This window comes from Poromitra crassiceps (genome assembly GCF_964638095.1).
Source record: "Poromitra crassiceps genome assembly, contig: HAP1_SCAFFOLD_596, whole genome shotgun sequence".
Taxonomy (NCBI): Eukaryota; Metazoa; Chordata; class Actinopteri; order Beryciformes; family Melamphaidae; genus Poromitra; species Poromitra crassiceps.
The window spans coordinates 65,918-82,028 of NW_028151812.1; the positions used below are offsets into that span (position 1 = coordinate 65,918).

The 16,111-nt window shown below is 42.0% G+C and overlaps 1 protein-coding gene across 1 annotated transcript in view; it reads left to right on the forward strand.

The window, feature by feature from the left end:
* The window catches only part of LOC310771396 (eosinophil peroxidase-like), a gene marked incomplete at both ends in the record, with an annotated part of 35,485 nt that extends 20,517 nt beyond the window's left edge, over nucleotides 1–14,968 (forward strand). The window contains 14 exons of the mRNA XM_083664018.1: nucleotides 618–686; nucleotides 2,301–2,388; nucleotides 2,692–2,867; nucleotides 3,421–3,553; nucleotides 7,170–7,299; nucleotides 7,381–7,593; nucleotides 7,931–8,294; nucleotides 9,047–9,207; nucleotides 9,329–9,593; nucleotides 10,366–10,536; nucleotides 10,657–10,894; nucleotides 11,807–12,039; nucleotides 12,163–12,187; nucleotides 14,701–14,968. Coding sequence (XP_083520144.1) covers nucleotides 618–686; nucleotides 2,301–2,388; nucleotides 2,692–2,867; nucleotides 3,421–3,553; nucleotides 7,170–7,299; nucleotides 7,381–7,593; nucleotides 7,931–8,294; nucleotides 9,047–9,207; nucleotides 9,329–9,593; nucleotides 10,366–10,536; nucleotides 10,657–10,894; nucleotides 11,807–12,039; nucleotides 12,163–12,187; nucleotides 14,701–14,968 — 2,534 coding nt within the window. The remainder of the gene's footprint in view (nucleotides 1–617; nucleotides 687–2,300; nucleotides 2,389–2,691; nucleotides 2,868–3,420; nucleotides 3,554–7,169; nucleotides 7,300–7,380; nucleotides 7,594–7,930; nucleotides 8,295–9,046; nucleotides 9,208–9,328; nucleotides 9,594–10,365; nucleotides 10,537–10,656; nucleotides 10,895–11,806; nucleotides 12,040–12,162; nucleotides 12,188–14,700) is intronic.
* Nucleotides 14,969–16,111: the final 1,143 nt, after the last annotated feature.

The window sequence follows — 16,111 nt, forward strand, 5'->3', positions numbered from 1 at the left end:
TATCCGGTGTGCACAACATTGTCAGACTAAACTCTGGCGGACACCCCAAAAACCTACAATCCGCTACAGAAAAATGTATATTGTTTGTTTATTAACTGGCCCGTTGAGTATCCCTGCTGTAGGCCATCAACCAGAGCATGGTAACATCAGTGCACCAGCAATAATTAGTAGTTAGAAAAGAAAGGGAACAAAATCATTTTCTGTCAAATATAATGTCATGTAAAAAGACAGATTATACATAAAATGTGCTTGGTAGATGAATGTCAAAAAACGGGAGATGACATTTGTTTTACAGATTCGTTTTTGAGTCGACAAATGAACTTGATCAATATCGCTGCCAAAGTTGAAGAAAATGTTTCATTCAAATAATACTAATATACTAATGCTGCTACTATGTTGCTATCATTACCACCAGTGTGAGTATGCCAATATGGATAACTGATAAGATCGACCGTAAGAATATTTTGATATTTCTCTCTCTCTCTTCTTTTTATTTTTATTCTTTTTATTTTTATTCTGGTATTAGTACTTGGATAAATTGTTATTATATCCCTCCTTGAGAACAAATGCAGTGAATTGACTTTTGATGCTGAATAATCTTTCGTGATATGTTTCAGAGATGAAGCTGCTGGTCTGTGTCCTCGCTCTGGGCCTCTGCCTGGTCTGCAGTCACTCCAACCCAACAGGTACATCCTATATGCAATAGACAGGTTTCTTTAAAATTGTTATTCCCAATCATGCCTTAATTTTCTTTCATACGCGTTTGTTTGTTTGTTTGTTTGTTTATTTATTTATGTATTTATTTATTTATGTATTTATTTGTTTGTTTGTTTGTTTATTTATTAAAACAGACACTTTACACCACAATTATTATATTTACTGTGAATTTTGCTAATGTCTAATTAATGTACCCGGGCTTTTGCCCTGCTTGTTTTTTTACCTGTCCTTGTATGTGTAGCTACATACTTGGCCAATAAAGCTGATTCTGATTCTGATTTGTAAAGTTCTATCACTGCATACGGTATCAACCTACTCTGGTTTCGAACTTAACCACGACATAGCAACTTGTTTCATATCCTTTTGTCATGATGATCAACTTCATGGCCCCTATCGTTGCATCGGCGCAGTTTCTAGGCCGAGCGGCAGGCGCAGATCAAAGCAGTGGGCGTGGAAAGGCGCACTTGATATCGTCGTGCTGGCGCTAGATGCAGCCCAAAGCATTACAACCACGCCTTTTAGGCGTAAAATTATGCACCGTCATGCTCATTGGATAAGTGCAATAAACGAATCGCACGCTTGCCTTTTTAGCTCCAATTCCAGTGATCCCGCAAAACCAGACGAAAGCCAAACGCTCTGCCCCCCCCCCCCCCCCTCCCTTCATCCAGCCTGTCTGTCTGCATTATAGGCTATTATTCCATATTATTATGCTTCTCAAAGCAATCTAACTGCAGTTTCAATACTGCAAGCATGTAAATACGCTACACAGCAAGATCAAAGTGAAAATAATGTTCTATGCATCAGCTAGAAAAATATAGCCTATTAGATTGGTGAAAGTTTGTCCAGAAAGATATCATTTTCTCTCGCCTGCTGCAGGAAGGATGATGCACATAAATATACCCTACATTATGTCAAGTCATTGCATAAATGTGTTTTTATTGTAAAACTAAATGTGAAATAGGGCCAAGTTATTGGAGGGACATCAGAGTATAGCAGATGCCATTAGAAGCGCGTTCCGAAGCGCGTTCCGCTGTTACTTCTCTAAATCACGTTAACTCCACAAGGGGTATATATAGGCTCAAGAGGACATATATGTTTCACATAGGGTGGTGTTTTCATTTCGAAGTTTTATTTGGTCCAATATTGAAATGTTGACAATGGCAGGCTGTGTTACCATTACACATTAATTTAGAACTACCTTTTATATCTATTTTGGCTCATTTGGTGGCTATTTAGTAGCGAAATGAAGAAACACAATGCATGCTGGGAACTCAGAGAGAGAGAGAGAGAAGGGTGACAGAGAAGAAGCAGTGAAGGCAGAGAATAGGCCTGCTTTTCAAAAGCGCAAAGCGCTAAATGTAGGCCAGCTCCCAAGATATAACTAGGCTGGTATTTAGCGCCGACACGCCCACTTTGGGACTGCGCCACGCCCATTCGGCCTAAAGCGCATTTGGCAGCCTAAAGCCTATTGCTATCTTGCCGAAACAGGCGCAAGGCACGTTTTTTTGCGGTTAAGGCCCGTAATAGCGCCGATGGCCTGTGGGAGAATAGAGCCCCATATCTCTGTTTCTTTTCATTCGCAGGGGAATATCTTGGCGGTCCTTTTCTCGGAAGTTGTTTTGAGGAAGCAAAGAAAATTGTCGACGATGCATACAAGTACTCCAGAGAAGTGTGAGTCCACCTTTGACTTTTCTTCATCCTACAGAGTGAATGAACTACAGAGTGAACTCCTGGATTGTCGTCGGAATGAATTCTGAAAGCGTACACTGAAAAGCTATTTCACGTAGTAGCTACTCTGCAATGTGCATTCAAACGATTCAGTATAATTCAATAGCTTTAGTCATTTTAAGAATACGTACTAGAAGTGCTTGAAAGGACTTGTATGTAATTTTCACTGATTCATCGCTAATTGATTTGTGAATGCTCTTTCTGGGACCCTAACCATGTCTACATATGTGCCTGTTGCTGTGTCAGGAGTCTCAGCAGGGTCCGCAGGGAGGTGGTGAAGCCTCATGACATCCTGCGTCTGATGAAGCAGCCACGAGGAGACACGCGCTCCGCGGTCAGGTCTGCAGACTACATGGTCCAGACCTTCCGTCTGCTGCACGACAGGGTCCACCACGTGCACAAGCGCTCCCTCAATGCCACAGGTCAGGACTGAATCTAATACAAGCATTTCCCCAGGGGGATGATACAAAAGTATACAGATATCAAATATGGTAAATGGTCTCCATTTATAGAGCGCTTTTATCCAAAGCGCTTTACAATCAGTAGGTACATTTACCCATTCACACAGACATGGCGGCAAGCTACCACACAGGGTGCTGGCACACCATCGGGAGCAATTTGGGCTTCAGTATCTTGCCGAAGGACACTTTGACATGCAGACTGGAGGAGACGGGGATCGAACCACCGAACCTATTTTATCCGGCACGATCAGTGGACCCGCTCTACCTCCTGAGCTACAGCCAGCCCACAAATACAAAAATGCACCAGACTAGAGAGCATAATGGAGACACACTTAGAAGCGTGCTCGCATGTGCGCGCACACACACGCACGCACACACACACACTCACACGTGCGCGCGTGCATTGTTTTTTGGGGGGGGGTTCCCTTGTTCTCATTGAGGGCAAAAAGTCTGTTACGGTGTCAGTTTCATCATGTGTGGGCCAACTACAAAAGATCTGTGTCACGTCCCTCAGATTTACTCACAGAGGAGCAGCTGAGGAGCCTCGCCGAGATCAGCGGATGTTCCGGTCGGACCAGGGAACCATCCTGCCGCACGATCCAAAACCTGGACAAATACCGCACAGCCAACAGCGTCTGCAACAACCTGTAAGAGCAACAATGTAGCAACAATGTAACAAGTATAGCAACATGAGACAGGCTTACATTTTGACTATAGAGGAATGAGTAAAACTTTGAATTAATTTTATAGACCCTTTCCACAGCAACCGTTTTGAGGTGGTAAAGCAGGAAGTAACACAGGTGTGACCAATAACATAATAACGAGGGCCCTGGCAATGGAACACCTACATGGAATGGGACCATCATTATGGTAAATGGCCTGCATTTATATAGCGCTTAAAGCGCTTTACAATCAGTAGATAGTCTACATTCACCCATTCATACACCAATGGCAGCAGGCTACCACGCAGGGTGCCTACACACCATCGGGAGCAAGGAGGGTTAAGTTTAGTTTAGTTTAGTTTATTAGGATCCCCATTAGCCATAACACAAGGCAACAGCTACTCTTCCTGGGGTCCACAGTCAAAACAAACAATACAGATACATTACAAATATGCAAAGTAAAAGACAAAACACATTTTAAAATCATAAATTTAAGACAAACAAGAGAAAACAAACAAAAACTCACTCAACCTGGTTCTAAATACAGCATATGTCCATCCAAATAACCATGTAACCTCCATCACAATCTTCCTAAAATACTATACAGTATATACAGGCATATAATACTATAATATAATACATCTACCTATAGCCTAATACATTACTATCCTTATGTTATACAACGCCTAACTATATTACTACATTAATTACTATCACCTCTATACGATATCTAGGTGTATAATCACTATTTCTAATACCAGTTCCATTCATTGCGTATAATTAACTAGTTATGAAATTATAAAATGTACTTTTAGCCTCTTTTTAAGTCTATATCTACTTTCTATATTTATAATTGTAGGAGGTAGAGCATTCCATTCAGACATGGCTCGGTACATGACAGATTTTTTCATTGCATTTGTTCTTGGCCTAGGTAAAGTAAAATGCTCCCTCACCACCTGTCTGGTAGCGCGGGTATGTCTGTCACATGTATATTATATAAACATTCTGGTTCCTTGCTACCACAGATCTTTCTAAAAAACAAAATTAGACTCACAAGCAGTCTTTGTTCCACCATCAGCCATGCTAGTTTTTTATGCATTAGCACTGCACTTGACCTGTAATTACATTTAAGTGCAATACGAGCTGCTTTGTTTTGACCAATTTGTAGTTTCCTTAGTTCCTGTTTTGATGCACTGGACCACACAGCAGGACAGTAGTCAAGATGACACAAGACCAGTGCTTGTATAACCTGGACCACTGAATCAGATGTTAAATACTCAGCAGATCTTCTGATTAATGCTAACCCCTTCCCCATTTTCTTAGTTATGTGATCAATATGTAATGACCATGAAAGATGATTGTCCAATGTTACACCCAGTAGCTTGGTTTCACTGACCTGTTCAATTTCTGTTCCATTCAGTATTAGATTTAACTTTGGATTAGATTGCAGCACACTCTGCGAACCAAACACTATGCATTTTGTCTTTGAACTATTCAACACCATTCTATTATCAGTTATCCATTTTAAGACCAACAGAATCTCTTTGTTGAGAGCCTCTGTCAGATCCTCCACTGACTCAGATGCAGATAAGTGTCTTGCCCAAGGACACAACGACAGCAGCTGGGAGGGAGCGGGGATCGAACCACCAACCCTTGCGTCATTGGCCGACCCGCTGTACCTCCTGAGCTAAAGCCGCCCACATCATTAATGGTATCGGTTACGTACTTTGGCTTTACTTCCTGCTTTACTACCTCAAAATGGTTGCTGTGAAAAGGGTCTATAAAGTAGGAAATCTAAAGTGCCCTTTTTTCCTCAAAACACTCCCTTTTGACGAAGCACTTCTTTAGCTTTCTTTGGGAGGTATATTGCATTTTAATTTACTTAATATTATTATATACCTATATATACTTAATATACGTGTGTCTTTTGCTCACTTAAAAAAGCAAGCACACATTTTAAAAAATCACATTTTTAAACATCCATGCAGTGTTGTTATTATAATTCATGTTGGATTAATAGAGAGGCAAAGTGACCGCCTACTTCCTGCTTCAGCACTGTACCAGAGATTTTCACCCGCCATTTATTTTCCCATCCACATTTCGTAAAATGCGTATAAAAATAGTTTTACTTGTTCAAACCAAACGGTACAGATATATTTAGAAACAGGAGAGATCGCATAACATTTCACTGGGACCAAAACGTAAAGAAAATGCAGGTTTAAAGAAAATATTTTTTCGATGTTTTTTTTTTTTGGTCCGAGTGAAATGTTCTATGGTCTCTCCCGATTATAGCGTTAGCTGAACGGTTTGGTTCGACGACGTACAACTATTTTATAAGCATTTTACGAAATGTCTAAGGGAAAATAAATGGCGGATGAAAATCTCTGGTACAGTGCTGAAGCAGGAAGTGACGTTCCACTTTGCCTCTCTATGGAAACTTGGCTAGAATCTGTTTATTTCAAGACCATCTTTGGGGAAAGTTACTTTTGAAACAAATTAGTTACTTTACTTCTCTGAAATAGCAACTAGTTACTTTACTATGTTGGTTTTTATGAAAACTAACCACTGGATTACTTTCAAGTTACTCACTTGAAAACGTGACTTTAAAATACCTTCTGCTGATGACCTCACTCTTATTGTGCAGAACTGAGTACACAATCAATTGTTATCTAAAGAAAAGCCTATGAAAGGCAAAGGAGCTTTCTGGGCCCCACTGATAGACGATAAGCGAGGGAGGCGGAGCCTTGATCTTGCCTAGTCTCAAAGTAAACAGCAGATAGCGCTCACCACAGATAGAGAGCCAAAGTGGAACGCCACTTCCTGCTTCAGCACTGTACCAGAGATTTTCATCCGCCATTTATTTTCCCATAGACATTTCGTAAAATGCTTATAAAAATAGTTTTACTGGTTCAAACCAAACGGTTCAGATATATTTAGAAACAGGAGAGATCGCATAATATTTCACTCAGACAAAAACGTAAAAAGAAATGCGGGTTCGAAGAAAATATTTTTTCGATGTTTTTTTAAGTTTTGGTCCAAGTGAAATGTTCTATGGTCTCTCCCGATTATAGCGTTAGCTGAACGTTTGGTTTGAACCAGTAAAACTCTTTTTATAAGCATTTTACGAAATGTCTATCGGAAAATAAATGGCGGATGAAAATCTCTGGTACAGTGCTGAAGCAGGAAGTAGGCGGTCACTTTGCCTCTCTATTGGGAAGTTCTTTCAATTCTCCAATGCACAGCTTAGAGTTAATAATAGTGCAAAAAAAATCATTTTAATTTGGCCTGAAAATGTAACCATTTTAAAGAAAAAGTAATGAAATGCAAGTTTTAGAAGGTAACTCATAGCTGATTACATCAAATGAAAAATAAACGCATCAAGTTACCCGTTACCACAGAAATGTAATCTGACTGAGTAACGTATGAAATGTAACGCGCTGCCCCTAACACTGTTCCTGACTGAGAGTCAGGGAGGCTGAGTGGTGCTTACAATCAGAGGAAATATGTGTGCAATACAGTATGTCTAAACATCTTGGGCCACATGTGAACATTTCCCTCGGCTTCCTCAAGTGAAAAATGACGATCTCTCGTCTGCGTTTAGAGAGAGACCTCGTCTCGGAGCCTCCAACACCGCTCTGGCCCGCTGGCTGCCTGCCCAGTATGCTGATGGAGTCGGGGAACCACAGGGGTTTGACAAGACACGCAGCTTCAACAACTTCATGCTGCCCCTGGTACGCCTGAAATACCCGACTATCGCCTTGAGTCAAATACATTTTGACTATTGAGAATATAACCAACCGATTCTCCTCTAGGTCAGACAGGTCTCCAACAACATCCTCAGGATACGAGGAGGGGACACGAGCGTGGAAAACGACAGGCTGTACACGCACATGTTGACCCTGTTCGGCCAGTGGAACGACCACGATCTCACCTTCACGCCCTTCTCACCCAGCATCCGCTCCTTCTCAAGCGGCATTGACTGTGAGGAGAGCTGCGAGCGCACGGAGCCTTGCTTCCCCATTGAGGTGGGTGATACGGCTCACAGCCAAGCTCAGGCACTTTCCATGACGTTCCCCCACTACTGTGTTTTCAGTAGAAGATCCTGGGCCATATCCTACGCCCAGGTTATCTCTGCTAGTTTCAAGCACTCAAAATGTCCCCCTTTTTCTTTTACCACTGGGTCAGTACAGCAAAGGACGTGTTTCAGCAACCCAGTGGTAATTAAAAGAGAAGAATTGAGATGTTGAGTGCTAGAAACTAGCAAAGATCATACTTGCCCTTGCCCTTGTACTTGCACTGGGCATAAGATATGACCTCCTCTGTCTAACCTGTTTTTGTTTTTTTGTTTTTTTATACAAACAGATTCCTGGAGATGACCCCACCAGGCGTTCTGGGCCGGACAGCTGCATCCCCACGTTCAGATCAGCACCTGTTTGTGGAACAGGAGTCTCGGCCTTCAACTTTGGCGGAGAGGCCAACAAGAGGGAGCAGCTCAACACTCTGACCGCCTTCCTGGATCTTGGACAGGTGTACGGCTCCGACGAGAAGGTAGCGGTTTTCCTTCGCGATCTCACCAGCGACGAGGGCTTGCTGCGCGTCAACGACAGGTTCCGAGACTCTGGGCGAGAGCTGCTGCCCTTCACCGATGTCAACCCGGAAATGTGCGCCACACGCCGCAGAACCACCAACGACTCGAATGCGGCAGAGGTGCCCTGTTTCGTTGCAGGTTGGTGTGAGCTCTGCTTGAATGAATGAATGAAGGAATGAATGAAAGCTTTATTTCGGACAAATAATAATAAATAAAATAATGTATATACAATAGAACGAAATACCAAAGGAAGAAAACAGAATAGTTAATCATAATACAATGCCAGCGGCAAAAGTCCGAAAAGGAGTAGGCTGAAGTACAATGTACTTACCGGCATATAGTCCTACCCCCAAGTTTTATTTTTTTATTGTTTTATTGTTTTATTGTTTTATGGTTCAGTCTTTTAATTGTGTGTATACTTGCTTTAATTGGGTCTGCTTTTATTGTTTTAACTGTTTTGAACGGCCCACCATTGCTATCCCTTCACCTGCGTTACTGTACTCCTATGTATTTTTATTGCCTGTTAAGCACTTTGTAACATTTGTTTTGAAAAGTACTATATAAGTAAAGTTTATTATTATTATTATTATTATTATTATTATTATTATTATTATTATTATTATATTATTATAATTCATTTCCAAAGTTTAATCAGTTGACTTCCGCACATAGACACCTTGCCTACTAGGTATGATTAAGGTTATAATTAAGGTATAATTCGTTATAATTTATTAATGACTTATATTGTTGATCTTTACTCATTTCTTGCTTGTGCCTGAGTTTGAAAAGGAAGGAATGAACACCACAAATAAACTCTGTACCTGTACACTTGTTGACGGGATGTAAATGGGTTGTACACAGTTGTTTCATGTGTGTTTTGCGTCATTCAGGTGATGTCCGCGTGAATGAGAACATCGCCCTGACCTCTTTGCACACGCTGTTTATGCGCGAGCACAACCGCTTGGCCCGTGGACTGCGGAGAATCAACCCGCAGTGGGACAGTGAGACGCTCTACCAGGAGGCGCGCAAGATCATGGGTGCTTACGCGCAGGTAACAAAACCAGCACTATCAACACTCATATTTACGTCTCAAATCTCCAATGTGTGTGTGTGTCTGATGCTGTACTACTACACCTTAATGACTTACACCCCAAACATCTCGTCTCCCCTAGGTGATTGTGTTCCACGACTATCTGCCGCATATTGTGGGCGACGAAGTGTTCCGCGCAAAGCTCACGCCGAGCCGGTACCCGGGATATAATCCCAACGTTGACCCCAGCATTGCCAACGTGTTTGCGACAGCAGCGTACCGCTTTGCCCACTTGGCCATCCAGCCTATCCTCCCCCGTCTGGATGCAAACTACACAGAGAGTAGACGCTTCTCCAATGTCCCCTTATTCAAGGCCTTCGTCACCCCCTGGAGGATTGTCTTTGAGGGTACGTGGTAAAGTGATAACTGCAGTTTGTTTCTGGTACTCAGTATAAAAGTACAGTTCAGTAACACACCACCAAGAAATACACACCAAGAATATTGCCTAATACACCAAAGTATTGCACAAATGGATCGGCGAGTGCTGTCTTGAGGATTATAGTCTGTGTGCGGGCCGGGCAGATCAGGAAGTGAAATGAAATGGTTTACGGCAGCCACTTCGGCCTTAACCACAGAATTACAAAATTACTTTCAAACAAACTGTTAGAATATAACGAGAGATGTTCGCGAGAGTAGAAAGCCCTGTGAAGTAGCGAGGAAAGCCGTCCTTCTTGTTTTCGGTCTGTTGCTAGGCAGAGCGAAACGGTTTACGGCAGCTGTAAACTGTTGCTAGGCAGAGCGAAACGGTTTACGGCAGCTGTAAACTGTTGCTAGGCAGAGCGAAACGGTTTACGGCAGCTGTAAACTGTTGCTCGGCAGAGCGAAACGGTCTGCCTGGCCCGCACACAGACTATAATCATCAAGAAAGCACTCGCCGTTTCACTCGGCGTTGGTCTCATCTACTATTAGAGGTAAGATGTGAGGCATCGATATTAAATTTATAGACTGTTTAGTAACAATCGAAAATTTTGCTCGTTGTTGCTTTAAACCTTGCACAGATCCCCTACAACAAGATATTGCATATTTCTCCCACTAAAAGACCGTAGTGGTAAATATTGCACAGATCAAGAAGATACAGTATTGCCACAATAAGATGCTCTTCTGTCTCTCCGTGTGTAGGTGGCATTGACCCTCTGATCCGTGGTATGATTAGTCGTCCAGCTAAAAAGAACATTCAGGATTCCATGATGGTGGAAGCTCTGAGGGACCGGCTCTTCCAATTCGTCCGGGAGCTGGCTTTGGACCTGGGCTCTCTCAACATGCAGAGGGGACGCGAGCACGGACTGCCTGGTACTGCCTGCTTACACGCCTCACTCACACTTTGAACGGTGCATGAACATCTGTTCATCCTGCCATCTCTTTCCTTCCTTGTATATCTACGTATGTAATGTTGGTTGTTTACTCCACTAGGCTACAACGCATGGCGCAAGTTCTGCAAGCTGTCTGAGCCTAGGAATGAGAGGGAGCTGGCCCTGGTCCTGAACAACGCGGAGCTGGCCCGTAAGCTGATTCAGCTCTACGGCACGCCTGCCAACATCGACCCCTGGATGGGAGGCGTAGCCGAGCCGTTCGTCACCGACGGCCGCGTCGGGCCGCTGTTCGCCTGCCTTATCGGAAGCCAGTTCCAGAAGATCCGCGAGGGTGACAGGTGATTACACCTGTGTGCGTGTGTGTGTGTGTGTGTGTGTGTGTGTGTGTGTGTGTGTGTGTGTGTGCGTGCGTGCGTGCGTGCGTGCGTGCGCAGGTGTGTGTGTGTGTGTCAGAGATGCTCACAAGTCCATTTTTTGCAAGTCCAAGTCTCAAGTCTTTGAGGTAGAGTCAAGTCTCAAGTCTCATGTCTGAGAGGGAAATATAATGCATACATGCAGGCATAATGCATTTTGTCAGTCCTACTCAAGATAATATTATTTTTTGTGACTCACTCTTCTCTGCAGCCCAGTAGTACCTAGGAAACAATGTGTAGCATTTTTCCTAACAAAGTGAGGAGAATATAAGATTCACTCATTGGCTGAGGAGACGAGTAAGCCACAGTGCTACATGGCCTGTGGTTGGCTAAGTGAACAGTGTGTACTGTTGGCCGTTTGTCTTCGGAAGCAGAATCTGAACTGAGAAAAGTGAAACTGAATTGAGAAATCTGAATTTGAAATCAATTTCAATTCAGTTTAGAAAGTTTAAATCTTCTCTTAGTTAAAATGGGCTAAGTGGGTGGTGTCTGTGGGCTCAGTGTGACGGTGTGGTTCAGTCACGATTGTGATGTCATCAGTGATGATGTCATCAGTGATGTCACTTGAGCAATCCTGATGGCATCATCAGTGATGTCACTTGAGCAATTGTGATGTCATCAGTGATGTCAGTGATGTCACTCGTCATCAGTGGAGAAGAGGACAAGTGGCGCATCATCATCATATGGCGCATAGCGTGCGAGATTCCTAGTTTAGTAAAAGTCGCATTCAATTTCTAATTGTGACAATATACTACTAAATTACATTTAAGTAATTCATTCATGCAATCTCTGTTGGCACTCATCTCTTTCCACTCTACTCTTCTTTGCACTTTGCAGGATGTGGTGGCAGAACCCAGGCATCTTCACCCCCCAGCAGAGGCTGGCTCTGGAGAACGTCACCCTGTCCAGGATCATCTGTGACAACACTGGCATCAACTCCGTCCCCCAAGACGCCTTCAGTATCCAATCACGGTCAAACAGGCGCATCCTCTGCTCTTCTCGAGAACTCCGCTCCGTCGACCTGACGGCCTGGAGAGAGACACCCAGCCGCTGCACAGAGGACCCTCAAGGTGAAACGGCACTGCATTCACCCATTGATTCGACATTGTCAATGTTTCACAGAATTTGTCACTTGATTTCTTTATGGATCACTTGTATGAAAATCAGACTTCATGTGGTGTGTGGTCTTGCAGGGGTCGGCTGCCAGCAGGTTGCTACGTAGGTACGGCGGGCAGTGGACACGCAGCACTCCTCATCGAACGAGGTAGTCAATACATGTTATGTTTTTTATTGATGGTAGTATTTATTGATCTATTTAAACAATCAAAAAGTCTGTCTAATGGTTGACATGTTTGTTTTTCTTATGGCACTTTAAAGGCTATGGCTGCACTGATGTTGTATGGTGTATGGTGTAGTATGCAGTGTATTGCTACTACCACTACTAGGGGTGCACCGATCGATCGGCAAGCAATCTGTATCGGCCGATTTTGACCTCAAATATGCGATCGGCTGATTGCCGATATTTCGGCTGATTGCTGATATTTTTTTATATATATATTTTTTTTTTCCTTTTTTTTTTTTAAATAAAAAAAAGCCCTATCACTAATCAGGCTTTCCAACGATATAAAATACAATGCCAATTGGTATTATTAAAGGGGAGAAATAATCGACCAAAATAACGTTTCCAAACTTTTTTTGAGGAGTTTATATATCGGTGATCGGTAATCGGTGATCGGTCGATGATCGGTTGGGCAGATATTTCCCATAGGCGATCGGCAATCGGTGATCGGTTGCAAAAAACGTGATCGATGCACCCCTAACCACTACCTGTACTGAAAACTAATCTACCAGCCTGGCCATGTGCTAATAAAGTAAACTTGAAACTCTAACAACAACAAAGATGTTAATGAAACATAAGTCTTAAGGAGAAAACAGTTGAAAATTATTAAAAGCAGACTATAAAAGCCTGCCTACAGTACGGTATAGCTCGGATCCAGACCAAGCGGTGAAGTCAATTCTCAAACTAACACACATTGCCCACATAGAGCAATGTGGTCCAGAGATGAATATTTTAGTTTTCATCTGAGAAACTGTAGAATGTGGCTCAGTAGGCTGCTATGACTTTCTCATTGGGACAGGGAATTACAGTAATAAAGTATTTGATATGTACTATGTGCGCACAGGACTCTGTGCGCCCAGGGACTACAGATGCAAATTAGCTCGTAGCTATCTCTGGTGCAATATGTTTATTGTGTACTGTCCCTGCTCAAATAAACAATAAAGATAAGATAAGATAAAGCCTGGATGACATCAGCTTACATAACAATAGCATCTTACTTCTATCAGTCTTTTGTCATCTGTCTTTCTTTTTTGATACATTTTTATAGACATTTTTTACTTTTGGTTTTGGTTTAATTTTAGTTTATTTATTTGCACATAGTAAAATCAATAACAAACGAGAGGAAATAAGCGGATAAAAAAAAAGATTGCGCAAAAATAGACCAGACGCAACATATAAAGCACCCGAAGAAAAAAGAAAATATTCAAATCCAAGGGTTTCCAAACTTTTCAGCCGCTGACCGCCAAAATAACGGTGCCAGAGGCTCGCGACCCCCACTATCCCCGGAGGTGGTTGAAGCATACAAACTTTTGTGCGTACATGCTGAGAATTTTGTAAACAAAACAAACAAAATGTAACAATCACGGTTAAAAATGTGTTATTTCTAATCTTTTTTTCTTTTTTTTTATAACTTTGTTTATTAGTTTTTATAAGAAAATAAAGACATCACAAAAAAATACAATACAGAACACACAATGCAATACAAATAAAATAAAAACAAAATCGTGATACACAAGAAAGGTTACATACAGCCGTACAGGATATCGGATGTAAGTTATATGGGGATGAGATCATTGTATTTTCCCAGCAGGTTGACAATGGGTTGCCAAATTTTTGGAAATACCCCTTCTCGTTTTGAGATAGTAAATCGGGATTTTCTCTAGATGCAACACATTTCCTACTTCCTTAAGCCACATATGAAATGTCGGACAATTCTCAGATTTCCAGGACTGTAGCAGTTTTCTGGCTAGCAGAGTGGATAGAGAGATGGCCTGGGCCTCATATCTATCTCTCACCCTGCCCGGCTCAACTACACCAAACAGTGCAGTTAGAGGATCAGGGGGAAACTCCTTATCAAAAGCTTTAGAAAGAAAATCAAATAAATTACCCCAAAAAGTTTGCAACTTATGGCATTGTATAAATAAATGAGATAGAGTTCCCTCATCTTTCAAGCATTTCACACAGAGGGCTGAGGAATCTTTGAAAATCCTATGCAGCCTAGAGGGAGAAAAGTGCAATCTGTGCACTACTTTGAATTGTATCAAAGCGTGCCTAACATTTATAGAATATAAATATATATATATATAGAATATTGTCAATACAGGCTTCCCACATCTCATCCGTCATTTCAGTGCCCAATTCTCTCTGCCAGCCCTCCTTAAACCAGTTTGATGATGGGCTATTTACATTCTGAAAGCTGCCATAGAAACGAGACACTGCGCCTTTAATGAAAGGTTTAATAGACAAAAAACTATCCAAAGCAGCATGGTTAGGTTTCTGCTGATATTGGGGGACATGTGAAGTGACGCAATTGTAAAAAATATATATATACAATAAAACTCAAATCCATCCTCGAGTGTGAATGTGACGTTGCCTGTGTGCTTCTCCGCAGGTGCCCTAGGTATGAGCTATGGTCCAGCAGCCGCCAGCGCCACAGCTGCACTCCGCCTTTTCTGTCCCACTGGGCGACTACATTCCCTCTTCAGATAAAACCACACATTTACCTCAGATCATCTACAACGGACAGAACCCCCACTACAACACAACAGCTGGTGCCGCACGGCTACCAGGGTTTCCAGGGCGGTCGCCGAAGGTCAACGGGAGACACAGTGCTGCAGCTAGAGCAGGGGGTCAGGGTGTGGCTGGAGACCAAGGCCTGAGCACCAACAGCTTCTTCTCTAGACACTCTTCTCTGTGTGACTCTGTGTGCAATGTTGCCAGATCTCGCGAGAGAAACAAGCAACCGGGTCTTCTTCAGACCTGGTTTTTCTCGCGATATCTGGCAACTGTCTGTGTGCACAAACTCTACCTCTCCGGACCGCCTCGCCTCCCTCCAACAACACAGTAGTGGTCTGTCTGCTTTAGGATCTATAAACTAGTTAATTTTCTGTGAATCTGGTCATATGAGATATTAATTTTTATTCATTTGCTATCATTTTTGTCCATCAGTAGACCTGGCTAGGGCAAATCTACCACAAAACTGTACGTTACACATGTTTTATATGTTTTAGCCTATACGTTTTAGCCTATACATTTTCCTGGAATATGAACATAATCATGAAATGTCACCATAGCAAACATGTTTTATTAATTATTGGATGCTGTTACATCATGCAGTCTAATGAACCAAAATTTCATCAAGTAAAAGTAATGGCCTAATTTGATGACGGCATTTACCAGTATTATATGAAATTGTTTATCAGGCTTAATTGTTATCTAATTGATGACATTTTTAGGCATGCCTTGAATATTTTGTGCCTTGTGCTTTGTCTGCGTGGCTTATTTAACTGTAACTTTCTAAATCTGTTTTATTTTGCACTCTGTATAGCCTAATTAATAAATAAACTAAGAAGCAAAGTTTTTCGTTGTATTTCTTTTATTCATGAGGAATTGTGAATTGTGACATCATGTCCACCCTGAAATAGAAAAAGAGAGTTTTGTTTTGCCAACAAAACAGTAGAAGGAATGTTTTACACTATGTTCAAACATGAACATATAGTGTAAAATGTTGCTTTATATGCAGACCAAGAAACGCCAAAACAAGTGTTTCAAGACAGCATCAAAGTACTTGAGAGCAAAGATACGTAGTATCTTCTGTGTAGCCCTAAATGCCATCCATGAAAACATTGAAGGTAAGTGCAAAAATTGGGAAATCATTTTAAATATATACAAAACGACTGCATGTCACATGTTAGATCATCATCTGCTGCGGAGGAGGAAATTATTTTCTCAAGCTTGAAGCTGCATTTGGCAACAAAGTACCTGGTGGTTTCAATTCAATTCAATTCAATTCAACTTTAATA